This window comes from Macaca thibetana, chromosome 8, assembly GCF_024542745.1.
Source record: "Macaca thibetana thibetana isolate TM-01 chromosome 8, ASM2454274v1, whole genome shotgun sequence".
Lineage (NCBI taxonomy): Eukaryota > Metazoa > Chordata > Mammalia > Primates > Cercopithecidae > Macaca > Macaca thibetana.
Window position 1 is genome coordinate 48,017,040 of NC_065585.1, and position 12,749 is coordinate 48,029,788.

General features: G+C 38.5%; 3 protein-coding genes across 20 annotated transcripts in view; 2 read left to right on the plus strand and 1 right to left on the minus strand.

Annotated features, from left to right (window-relative positions):
* LOC126960839 (cytochrome b-c1 complex subunit 7) overlaps positions 1–12,749 on the plus strand; it is a 1,171,628-nt gene that overhangs the window by 298,547 nt on the left and 860,332 nt on the right. The gene's annotated exons all lie outside the window — the stretch shown is intronic.
* TSPYL5 (TSPY like 5) overlaps positions 1–12,749 on the plus strand; it is a 321,724-nt gene that overhangs the window by 170,180 nt on the left and 138,795 nt on the right. The window lies entirely within an intron of this gene.
* Positions 1–12,749, minus strand: part of CPQ (carboxypeptidase Q) — a 498,229-nt gene that overhangs the window by 39,964 nt on the left and 445,516 nt on the right. Inside the window, exon 9 of one of the 2 annotated variants that reach the window (XM_050800515.1) lies at positions 9,806–11,154. The exons of the other annotated variant lie outside the window; for it this stretch is intronic. Within the exon in view, the coding sequence (XP_050656472.1) occupies positions 11,141–11,154 (14 nt within the window). The 3' untranslated portion in view covers positions 9,806–11,140. Of the gene's footprint in view, positions 1–9,805; positions 11,155–12,749 lie in introns of those variants that run through there. 2 annotated transcript variants of the gene reach the window in all.

The window sequence follows — 12,749 nt, forward strand, 5'->3', positions numbered from 1 at the left end:
GAAATAACCCTAGAGTTTAAAAAATGCTAGTTTTCTAAAGTGATTTGTTGGATTAGCATCTGAAACCCTCATGGCCTCAAGGTTCGCAGTCACCACTCTGTGTTATAGCACTATGAAGCAGATTGTCTCAATGATGTTGAATCCTCTGATTATTCAACGTGGTAAGCTGAATAATGTTCCTCAAAGATGGCCGGCCACATCCTAATTCCTAGGGCCCATGAGTGTTAGCTTTTCCTCATATGGCAAAAAGGAACTTTGCAGGTGTGCTTAAATTAAGGATTTTAAGATGGGTGATTATCCGGAGTTATCTGGGTGGGTCCAATGTAATCATAATGGTCCTTACAAAAGGAACCTAGGAGGTAGCTGGAGAAGAAGACAATGCAATGATGGAAGCAGAGATGATTGGAGTGATACGCTTTGAAGATGGAAGAAGGGGCCACAAGGCACTAGAAGGCAAGGAAATAGATTCTCCCCTAAGACACTCCATAAGGAACCATCTCTACTAACACCTTAACTTTAGCCCAGTGAAGCAGATTTCTGACTTTTGACCTCTAGAACATAAAAAAGACACATTTTTTTTTTGTTGTTGTTGTTTTAAGTCATCAACTTTGTGGTGATTTCTTACAGTGGCAAAAGGAAACTAATAGTCAACTAAGCATCACCAGTGATAATACTAGACAATATTTTTTCAGCCCACCTATGCAAAGTCTGGGCATAGTGCTGGATGCTTTAGTGCACCATAATTCCCACAGTGACACTGTTTTTAATCTCTTCATTTTACAGATGAGAAATGTCAGTAATGTCATTTTACTGACATGTAGATAGGTTAAGAACTTGGCTGAAATTACACAGCTAATACCTGAACTCAGGGCTTTTGGACCATGTTGCTAATCAAAACTCCACATCTGAATCCTTGAAATTGTGAGTAAAAGAAGCTAAGTGAAAAGGCACTATTGCCAATGTTGCAAATCAGCCGCCTTCAATTGCCTGTTGAATAGCGAGAAACAGCAACATATACAATCACTCTGATCCTCACTCTTTTCCCATCACAGATCCTCTCCCCTATTCCTCTCTCTACTTCTGGAAAAGGGCAGTGTAACCCAAACAGTAGTGATGGTTGGATGAGGGTGACTTAGTAATTAGGTACTTTGGTTTCTAAGAGCTTCTTTCAGAATTGAGCCCATAAGAAATTACTGAGCAGCTTTCTTTGAAATGAGAAGTGGCTTTGCAAACCCAGGAAGAAATACATCCATTTTCCTTTTTTTCAGCTTGAGTGCATTTTTATTTCCAAAACAAACAAAAAACTAAGTAATCACATTCATTTTAAAAAGAAGCAGGATTTGACTGGTTCTCACAGCTAGATCTTATCTCCCTAACTGTACCATATTGCATGCTCTTTCAAAGCAGCAGGCAGGTCTTATATATTTTCTCTTTAGCACTTAACATAAGGTGAGCTATCAGGAGAGAGAGAGAGAGAGAGAGAGAGAGAGACATAGAGATAGAGATAGAGAGAGAGAGAGAGAGAGAGCCACCAATCTAAAGAATAAAAACGAAGGGCCAAATGAATGAAGAAAGCAACACGTGGGAAGGGAGACTGAGACATTATTGTCATTTAAGTCCTGCATTTTTGTATTGTTAATTATATGCACTTATATATTTGCAGTCATTAATGATAAGGGAGGCTCTTTGAAACTTTCGTAGAACCATCCTTGATTCTAGGATAGTAAGTAGGTTCCATTTTGCCTATGCCAACTCTGATCTACTGGTATTGGCTACTTACAGCCCTATATCTCAAAGAGACATAATGGCCAAATCAAAACTCAGTTGGATTCCTTTTCCTGGTCAAAAGGCAAAAAAAAAAAAAAAAAAAAAAAAAAAAAAAAAAAAAAAAAAAAAAAAGAAAGAAAGAAAGAAAGAAAGAAAAAGACTCAGTTGGAAAGAATGTGTGATTGATTAGTGATGTCTGTTTTAAACTCAGAGTAGGAAAGCTATCAGGAAAGAGAGAGAGGGAGAGAGAGAGAGTATATCTTCTACATATATAGTATATCTTCTCTTTAGATATATATATAGTACTGTAGAAGTACTATATATTTGCCGAATCTGTCTGTACAATTGACCATAATTTGATCAATCGTGGGCAGAACATACTACCCAATTTGTTTTAAGTCGACACCATCATCTCCCAAACTATCATTACTCTATGAATATGCAGTTTCCACTTCTGCTTCTTCAACAGTTTTTTTTTTTAATGTGAGAACCAGCAAATGTTACTTTATCTTTCATGGCATGCTCAGAAACAATGACTTTAGTTTTGGAATATATTTGAAAAGAGGTTTAAATCAATGTTTGTCAAATTCTTTAAGGATGAGTAGGATATATGCCAAGAGTCATTAACAACAATAAAGCTTTCTCTAACATTTCCTGACAATACAAACGTGGTTGAATATTATTCTAATCAAGTGCCTTTGCTAACTCAGTGACTGAATAGATCTTTACTTCCCACATAACAATTTTGTGAAACGACTGTATATAATATATAATAATTTAAATTAATCATACAAATTTAACTGTAAAATCATTTCTAATACTTAGGAATACTAAAATAATTTTTTCACTAGTACCATTTTGAAATTATCCAATAAACAATCAATCACTAGATTTCATTTTTTAACCTATTTCTTCCCAGGCATACATGTGGGGGCCATTATATCAGCTATTTTCCCACGAAGAACACCCACTCAAAAGGCCAACCAGAACACTGTTGTCATAAATAATAACAATGATAATACCATTTTTAAAAAAGTTCTTCAAGTTTACCATTTTAACCTATAATTTCTTCTTGAATTTTTAAAAAAATATATGTTCTATGTATTATTCTCAAATTTAGATGTTAAATGAGACTAAAAGAGATGATTTATTCAGCTATTGAATAAATGACGAAGCTAGGACACACACCCAGATGGATATCTAAGTCCTTACCCCTATCCCTGACCTGCCTGGATTCTATTAATCCACTGCATGATTCCTCTGACCAGAGCCAAGCCCACTTTCCCACTGCAACATGTTCATAACCTCCTCTGTTACTTCTCTCATCCCTCTTTGCCTGGTTTGCCCACTCCTCTCTCCTCCACCTACTGGAAGTCTACAGTTCCATGGCTCTGCTCAACTCCACTGTCTTCATAAAGTCTTCCCTTTTCTCAGTGAACTCCTGCCATGCTTACAGTTTTAATACTTGGTATATTGCTCTATGCTGTTGGATCTCCATTCATTTAACAAATAATTCTGGAGAACTGTATCATATTCCAGATACTACTCAAGGCACTAGAGATTCAGCAGTGAATAAGGCTGCCTCTCATGGAAATTTATCTCCAGTTGGGGTTCCCACTTTTAGTGTTCGCATCTAGATTTTAATCTCCTTGACAACAGTAGCTATGCTTCTGCTTTCTCTGTGTCTATGAAGAAACAATGTGATTTCACTGCTGTACAGCTTATCATTAAATCAATAACGTGGTTGCCTTGGTGTTAGAGGTACATAACTAGTTAATGTCAGGGGACTAGACAAGTAAACACACTTGAGATAGCTGTTTACTCTATTTTCCCATAATTTTCTAACTCTAGAAAAATCTATGTTACTGTTGAGGAAGGTACGTTAGGAATTTTTAAAGAGGAAATTATACGTATAAAGAAATTATATGGAAGAACTCCCTGGAGATTGGTTTCCTGTGTATGCTAAAAGCAAGATCCAAAATATCCATTTCTCAGAGACATGCCCAGAAAGTCCCAGCACACTTAGGAACAGCGTTTTCAGAAGTTTTGAATTATTGTGCTCATCAATATATTTTCCCTTCTTTGATCCTTTTCTTGAGCATAACTAGAGCTGCTTTGCTCTACAACATTCCGAGCATGGTGAGAATTTAGCACTAGGAGAAACCACGTAGTCAGAAAAAAACAAAAAACAAAAAACAAAAACGTGTTTTAAGAATTTTTACTATGATCAAAATAAACAAAGATGGAGTTGAACCCACCAAAAGAAAATACCTGCCCCTTCTAAGCCTGATAGGATGTGATCAGAAAGGGAGTTTTGGGGCCATGATTATATCACGCCTGTAATCTCAGCATTTTGGGAGGCCAAGGTGGATGGATCACCTGAGGTTAGGAGTTCGAGACCAGCCTGGCCAACATGGTGAAACCCCGTTTCTACTAAAAATACAAAAATTAGCCAGGTTTGGTGGTGTGCACCTGCAGTTCCAGCTACTCAGGAGGCTGAGGCAAGAGAATCCCTTGAACCTGGGAGGCGGAGGTTGCAGTGAGCTGAGATCGCGCCACTGCACTCCAGCCTGGGTGGTGGGTGACAGAGTGAGACTTCATGCACCCCCCTCTTCAAAAAAAGAGAGAAAGGAGTTTGGGACTTCTTCCAGAAAATTCATCTTGGAAAATTTAGCATCTTGAATGCTTTAAAAACTTGGTTAAAAAAATACCGGGTTGCTCTGTTAAATTAAACTTTTATTTTACAGGCCTAAATCAGTCTCTTCCACAAAATGGCTTTCTAAATTTAATTTTATACACATGTCTGTGTATATATGTGTGTGGGGGGTGTGTGTGTGTGAACACACACACATACAATGTCAGGTTATTATAGAATTCCATTTGCATGTCTCTCTTGGAGAATCATGGGATACCAATGGCTGTTTCCAGGACCCAATTGAATAAATTCCCCTGTGAAGGGGAATTTGATCCTACTACTAATTTTTCTCATTGCTGGAGAACAGACTTCCTCCAGAGGTGTATAATGACCTGCACTGTGACCCTTAAGACAACCAATCCACTTGGAGAGGATGAGAGTTCACCTTGCACCACAGAACATCAGTGAATTTGTGCCATGCCTGAGGACATAATCTAAAGAGGACCTTAATAATAAGCAGAAATATGGCCCTGGGTTATGTTTTCTAGACTTATCCCTCAAAATTAATTCTAGGGTGTTCAAAGAAGGTTTTTGGAAAGACAGAGTATTCCTGTAAGGACCAGTAGGGCTTCTGCTGAGAGTTGCTGTCTGGAGTTGGTGTGGAAAGGGGAATATGATCTCTCTCTGAAGAACCCGGGAGAAATTTGGGAGGGAGAAAAGCACTGGAGAAAGCCTTTAGGAGTCAATGAAAGAACATGCCACAGTAGGAGAGGACCCCACTAGACTCAGCAACTTGAGGGCAGAGACTGTCTTGTGCATCATTGACTCCCCAGATCCTACAACAGTGCTTGGTTCATGGTAGGACTTCAATCAATGTTTTTGAACTGAACTAAATGAGAAGCAGCTGCAGAAAGCCATGATCCAGGAAAAAGAGGGTAGTGTAAAGTTGGGAAGACCACATTATTTATGTATCCCCAACTCTCTCCATCAATCTACTAGGAGGCCCTCTTGACATCTGAGGGTTGGGGGAGACCTTGAAACTTTCAAAATACTAGAAATAAGTGGAATAATGAAGGGGATAAAGGCTGTGATAGAGACAATGCTGTACGTTCAACAAATCATTTTATTTTTCTCCTGGATACATAGGAAAGCAATATTTCCTGGCTCCCCTTGCACTTAGTTAGGGCCACATAACACGTAACTTGTTCTAGCCAATGGAATTTGGACAGAAGTCTTGTGTGGTACTTTCAGAAACCTCTCTTGTATACTTCCATGTTTTCTCTGTTTCTCTCTCTCTCTCTCACTCTGCTTGTCTGGCCAACCAGTTGCAGAGGTTCCATTGGAGAACTTCAAGGCTCTGAGACCTTGAGCACAGCCATGTCAGTAGACAGAAGTCTGGATACCTGAATACCTGGGCAGCACACAATATTCCTCCCCAAACCCCTCCCACAAACTGTTCCCCACAGGCCTATAAAATGAGCAAGAACTAAATGTTTATTTTGTTAAGCCACTGAGATGGGATTGCTTGTTGTAGCTGCTAGCATTCCTTACACTATACAGGCCATTGAATTTTGTGTTAGTTATAGGGGCCTTTAAGCTTCTTATTCTTGATAGAGAGTAGGACTAAAAAATGGGGGTTACAATCACATACATATTTGCATTGTATATGCTGAATCACATATACTAAATCACAAATGTAATTTATTAAGCGTATTCCATATAGAAGGCATCAAAAACTAGCAAGTCAGGCATTTCAAAATGGTTTTTGTGTACTCATAAACAAAAAGAAGAGAGCCTAAGGTTGATATATTTATCAAGTAGCAATGTCACAGAGTTGGCCACTACCAACTTCATGTTGTCTATTGTCATTAGGAATTTGCCCTAAGAAAATATATCCACAAAATAGTTACCCACTTCACTGAACAAAAAAAGGGGGAATAGACTCATGGAATAAAAGTATCTGCAATCTTCTGAGAAGTTCATACAGCAGAGGGGTCAAGGTCAAGTTCACTGAGATGCTTTCTAGACAGGAGCAGCACAACTCCATAGTTTTGGAAAAGGACACTGGCAACCTTTTCAAGAATAGAACCATACTGTGTTCATATATGAAGCCTCAGTATACCTCAGTTCTCTCCCGGGCTGTTAAGCTACCACTCAAAAGACTCAACACATTGCACACAGAAATGGGTATGGACAGAAGGCACCGACTAATATGGAAATAGACTGAATTCTGGGAGGGAAGCATATGTTAGTTTAAAGTTTCCTGGGCTTCACTTTTGTGATTCCATAGATGCCTGCATGGCAGCAACCAAGGGATTCTGAGTCATGAGGGACTATACTCTTCCCCTCTCTGTAGGGAGAAAGCACTATCAAGGCCTCTTGCCTTCGACTTACTCCTTTGCCATAAAGCAGAGTAATAAGAGGTGGTTGTTCCATTCCTTACAAGTACCCTTCAAATCTCATGTACTCTTCAATCCCTCTAGCATCTTCATGCATTGGTACTCAACTGTTCAGGCACATATCAAATGCTGCCTCCTCCAAGATGACTTTCCTGAGTTTTCCTCAACCAGTTTAAACTTTCTCTCTTTCCATTTTTATAGAAGTTGTACATTTTAGCATTTATAATATTTTGCCTAGCTATTTAGGGATGTTCACATCTTATTTCCCTTTGTAGGAGATAAAGTTCAGAGAAGAGCTATGTTTTATTCAAAGACCTAATTCAATCCAACATAAAGTAGATATGTAACAAATATTTTGAATTGACTTTCCAGGCTCTCTATCTCACAGAGTAATAGGAATAAGGTTAGTATCAGGACATAGATAATAATTTCTCTATTTTTTGGTCTCTGGAATACTACTCTATGTGCTTAAATCCTGGCTCCACCACTCATAACTTATAGGAATTGGCCAAGGTACTTACCTCTCTCAGTGTTAGTTTCCTTACCCATTAAATGAGATCAGTAATAAGATTATAATGGAAAATATTTAAAAATATTTAGCAAGTGCCTAGGATATAGAATTCAATAAATGTAGCTATCATCATCATCATCATCATCATCCCCACCACAACTGTAGTTTCATTGGAAATTTGTTGATGGTCTTTGTTATTTTAAACAGAAATAGCAAACCTGAATGCTTTTAGGGTCCAGGAAGGTAATGTAAGTGAGAAAAGTAAAATGCAGAATTTGGTGACAAGAAAAACAAGTATCCAACTATGATATAGTATGATTAAGGCTATGTTACAAGTTTACTATGAAAACAGAGGAGGAGTACCAAACAGCCTTAGACCCTGAAGGGAGACATGACAACAAAAATAACAATAGTGATTGCTAACATTTCCTGAGTAATATGTGTTAGGAAGCTCTCTGTGCTAAGCCTTAAAAGATAAGTAGCAAAGGGAATAGCATATGAAATAAGGAACTGTGAAATAATTTGGTGTTTTTAAGGAACTTCTAGCAGGATGCTATGACCACAGTTAAGTCCACATGGAAAACCCATGAGAGACCAGGCTGGAGAGTTTGGCAAGTGTCAAATCATGTAGGCCTTTATATACCAATATGCCATGCTCAAGAGTTGGCCTTGAAATAATGGGAAGCTAGATTTTGGGAAAACAACTGGGAGCAATGCAGTAATGAGGAATTTTGAGTGCCTTAACTAAGGCAGCAGTACAATGAATAAAGGAGAGGCCACATTTAAAGGGTAGAAATGGCATTATCTTAAGGATTGACTGAATGAGGGAGAGTGAATGAGGAAAATAAGCCTAAGTCAATGCCAAGTTTTCAGGTTTAAGTGACTTGGACCATAATTTCTATTCCTAGAGATGGGTTGTGGTAAGGGTGAGATAGAAGTTTGGCTTTGGACATGTTGAATTTAAATACCTACAGGATATCCAAGTGGTAACATCGGCCACATGGCTTCCAAAATCTATAGATATAGATTTGAGAATCTATAGAGTTATCTTCCAGGAGCAGTGACCTGAATAAATAGAGTCCAAGGATGAGATCCTAGCATATACTAACAATTAAAGGACTGGCACAAGGAAGGGAAGCATAAAAGGAATGAGGGTAGAGAAGCTAAGGACATACAGAGTTTCAAGATGTAGGTGGTGGTTAACTGTATCAATGCTTCAGAAAAATCAAACAAGAAAAGGACTAGAATGTGCCAGTTCAATTTGGCCAAAAGGAGGACCTTTGTGTCCTTGGGAAGGTAGTCCTGGTGGACAGTTCCAAGTGGAATTCAGGATGCACCGGAAGGAGGAATGAGTGAAAGGACAAAAAGCTTGGCTGCAAAGAAAAGAAAAAGCTGGAGGTTCATAAAGTTGGGTAAAGCTGTGTGTGTGTGTGTGTGTGTGTGTGTGTGTGTGTGTGTATAAATATATATAAATAATGGAGAAGACTTGAAATATTTATATTCTGATGGGAAAACTTTAGAGAAGAGAGAGAATTGAAGCAATAGGATATAAATAGGATATAAATAATTGCCGGTTTGAGGTGCTTGAGGGCATAGAGGGGGACCAAATTCTAAACATAGCCCTGGATAAGAAGAGGAACACATCCTACAGGATCAGAAAATGAAGAATGAAAATGGATGGAGAGTGGGCTGCTTTGCTGAGCAGGGAAGGACATGGGGGTAGGAGAATAACCTCAGTGGTGACAGGTGTGTGTGACTTTCTCAAGCAGCCCTGGGCTGTCTGGCATGGATGGGGCAATGAAGGTAGAGGAGTGAATTGATCTAAGACATCCAGACCTCAGAGGGAAAAACTCATACCATGAACTGTTTAGTGATTTCCTCAGCCTGAAATTTCATTATGAGTTTGAACAATTTGCAAACCTGCAAATCATCTGAGATTTTCCCAAAGCTATGCTGAATACTAATTCATGCAGATAGACAGTGTAACCTGCAAGGGAATTGGAGCCTTTAAACTCAATTCTCTCTTGACACTTGAGAAATGAATGGAGAATTGTGTGCCCAATTCTTAGCTGTTGGAGAATCAAGCACAAAAGCATTTTATAAGAGTTGTCAGAAAAGAGTTTTGTTCTTTCTCAGAACACTCATTCTGCAAAGAGTAAAAAAGAAAAGAAAAAATGTGCAAGGAGGTTTTCGCATCCCCTTGACAGGAGAAGGAGGAACTTATTTGCCCTTACAAATAAAGGGCATTCCCTACCTTTATTTGTAAAGACTCACACCTTATGGGAGTCCTACAATAAATACTAATTCAGTGAATTTAGGATACCACAAAACAGATTCTAGTATCTCCATTCTGATCCCAGTGATGTCAGAGACTCTAAATATTGACTGTGACAAAACTTTAGATTTAAAGTAGAAGGCAAATGAATAGCAGGTAAATTGATTACTTTAAAGATTTCAAATTCTGATTGGTGGTTTAACCTCTCACAAGGCCTACTCCCTTTATAAAGAATACAGAAAGGAAGAGGGGCCATTGTCCTCCTTGTCTAGGTAATAAGCATCAACTGTGAGTGAATCTCCACTGTTATCTAGGCCACGTATGTGTCACAATGGGGTCTTTTCCCACACCTCTTTCTTTTTCCTATCCAACTTCTATTTTTGGTTTAGGGGGTACATGTGCAAGTTTGTTACATGGGCAAATTGTGTGTCATTGGAGTTTTGTGTACAGATTATTTTGTCATCCAGGTAATGAACGTATTTTCTTTATTTACTCTACCATTGAAAGGCATTTGGGTTAATTCCATGTTTTTGCTATTGTGAATAGTGCTGTGATGAAAATACATAAGCATGTGTCTTTATGGTAGAACAATTTACATTCCTCTGAGTATACATACAGCATTTGCTGGGTCAAATGGTGGGTCCTGTTTTAAGTTCTTTGAAAAATCTCCAAAATTACTTTCCACAGTGGTTGAACTAATTTACATTCCCACCAACAGTGTGTAAGTGTTCTTTTTCCTCTGCAACTTCGCTAGCATCTGTTATTTTTTGACATTTTGATAGTAGCCACTCTGACTGGTATGAGATGGTATTTCATTGTGGTTTTGATTTGCATTTCTCTGATGATTAATGATGTTGAGCATTTTTTCATATGTTTATTGGCTGCTTGTCTGTCTTCGTTTGAGAAGTGTCTGTTCATGTCTTTTGCCCACTTTTTAATGGGATTGTTTGTTTTTTGCTTGTTGAATTGCTTAAGTTCCTTATAGATTCTAGATATTAGACCTTTGTCAGATGCATAGTTTGCAAATATTCTCTCCCATTCTGTAGGTTGTCTATTTACTCTGTTGATAGTTTCTTTTGCTGTGCAGAAGTTCTTTAATTAGGTCCCACTTGTCGATTTTTATTTTTGTTGCGATTGCTTTTGGAGTCTTTATCATGAAGTCTTTGCCAGGGCCAATGTCCAGAATGTTATTTCCAAGGTTTTCCTGTAGGATTTTTATAATTTTAGGTTTTACACTTAAGTCTTTAATCAATCTTGGGTTGATTTTTATGCATGGTGAAAGGAAGGAGTCCAGTTTCAATCTTCCACGTATGGCTAGTCAGTTATTCCAGCAGCATTTATTGAATTGGGAGTCCTTTCTCCATTGTTTTTTATTGTTGGCTTTGCCAAAGATCAGATGGTTGTAGGTGTGTGGCTTTATTTCTGGGTTCTCTAACCTGTGCCATTGGCCTATGTGTCTGTTTTTATACCAGTAACATGCCATTTTGGTTACTGTAGCCTTGTGGTATAAATTTCCCACACCTCTTGTGAAAGGATCCTTCTCTACTGGGTAGTTATGCAGAAGTACCTATTGGAAAAGGAATGCATCACCTCAAATCCTGAATCCATTCTATGTTTATATGAAAATTAACATTTTATAGCCTTTAAACCTTATGATTCTGAGGCTAACCACAGCTGACAATGGATTTTTGACAGATTTCAAAGGTAGTGGGTGTTAAAACTAAATGCTACACACAGTTTTCTACTGGAGTTTTCATCCCATATATTTTCCCCTTAGCTATGAAGCAAGAAAAGCCTACTGGAACATTAGCTGCTCTTTACCATAATTTTAGCAGTCTACAATTTCAGTATTATGTGTCAAACAGATGCAATGCCTATGTACATATGCACATACATACAAACAGACAAATAACTAAATAGTAGGAATCATGTGTTTTGTCAGTTATTGGTACCAGAGGCATTCAGGATAACTGCAGTTTCCCTGGGGTGATAAGAATGAGGTTCAGATGAGCATGACATTTCCATCCTTTCTCTCTCTCTCTCTCATCCATCCATCCATCCAACCATGTTTGTATCTCTCACATCAGTACACTTTGGTAACCATTTCATTCTCTTTGGTCTTCCTTATAATTTGCCTACTGACCCACTGCTTCATGGGAGGAACTTTTCTTTACTCTTCCCATTTTTCCTAAATCCTAAATGTTCCCAATGTATAAGTTCCTAAATGCTAGGGACATGCATTTTGAGATCAGATCAACTGATCATAAATGGACAATGGCAAAACTAAAGATTAATTTAAAAACCAGCACCTACAAAGAGAACCTAAAATGTTCACCATGAAAAATCATACTGCCCTAAAACTGATTTTATGCTACACAGGTATCTGATATAAAAAAGAAGCAGCCTCTGACATCTGGGAACTGGCCTGACATTTACAAGTAGGTATCAGTACTGTTAAAGAAACCACGCCATCTGGTCTCCTCATGAACAAATGACTAATCTCATGGAACACCAGCAACAGACAAGGTCACTCTGTGACTGTGCTGAAGTAAGTCAAAACTAGCCAGTTCATAATTTCAGTGAAGCCCAGAAAAAACAAAGTCACTGGCAAACCACAAAATACCAGACATCCCCTTTTCTGAGAAATATAAGTGATGACTGCATCTTTGCTAATTAAAGCTTTAGTCTCCTTCTGGTCTTCTCACCCTACAGACACAGTTTATTAAGATACACAGTCATAGGATTGTCCCCACTTCCCAATAGCGCCCAATCTAGAGCAAACTCCACTTTCTTGGACTCTTACCAAACCCTCCTCTACACCAAATCTCACTCCTCATCCAAGCCCTTTCTAACACCCTTTTACTGAGATGCATCATGGTCCCCACGACATGAGTTCTCCCCCACTGCAATAAATGATAAACCCAACTTGTTCAGCCATAGATGTGTTCTTGGTTTTAGACAAAGCAGAAGTTAAAGGGGCATGGACTCTTGCAGCATCCTGTCCTGACGTGAAGTTGCATCATAATGTTTGCAGAGGATGAGGTAGGTAAAACAATGAGAGCGGTTTCTCCAGTGGGGGTGGGTAAGAAAGCTTCCTTGCAAAAATGCTAATTCCAAAGAACCACTTGAGAACTGTCCCCCACTCCGCTCCTGCTGCACTTC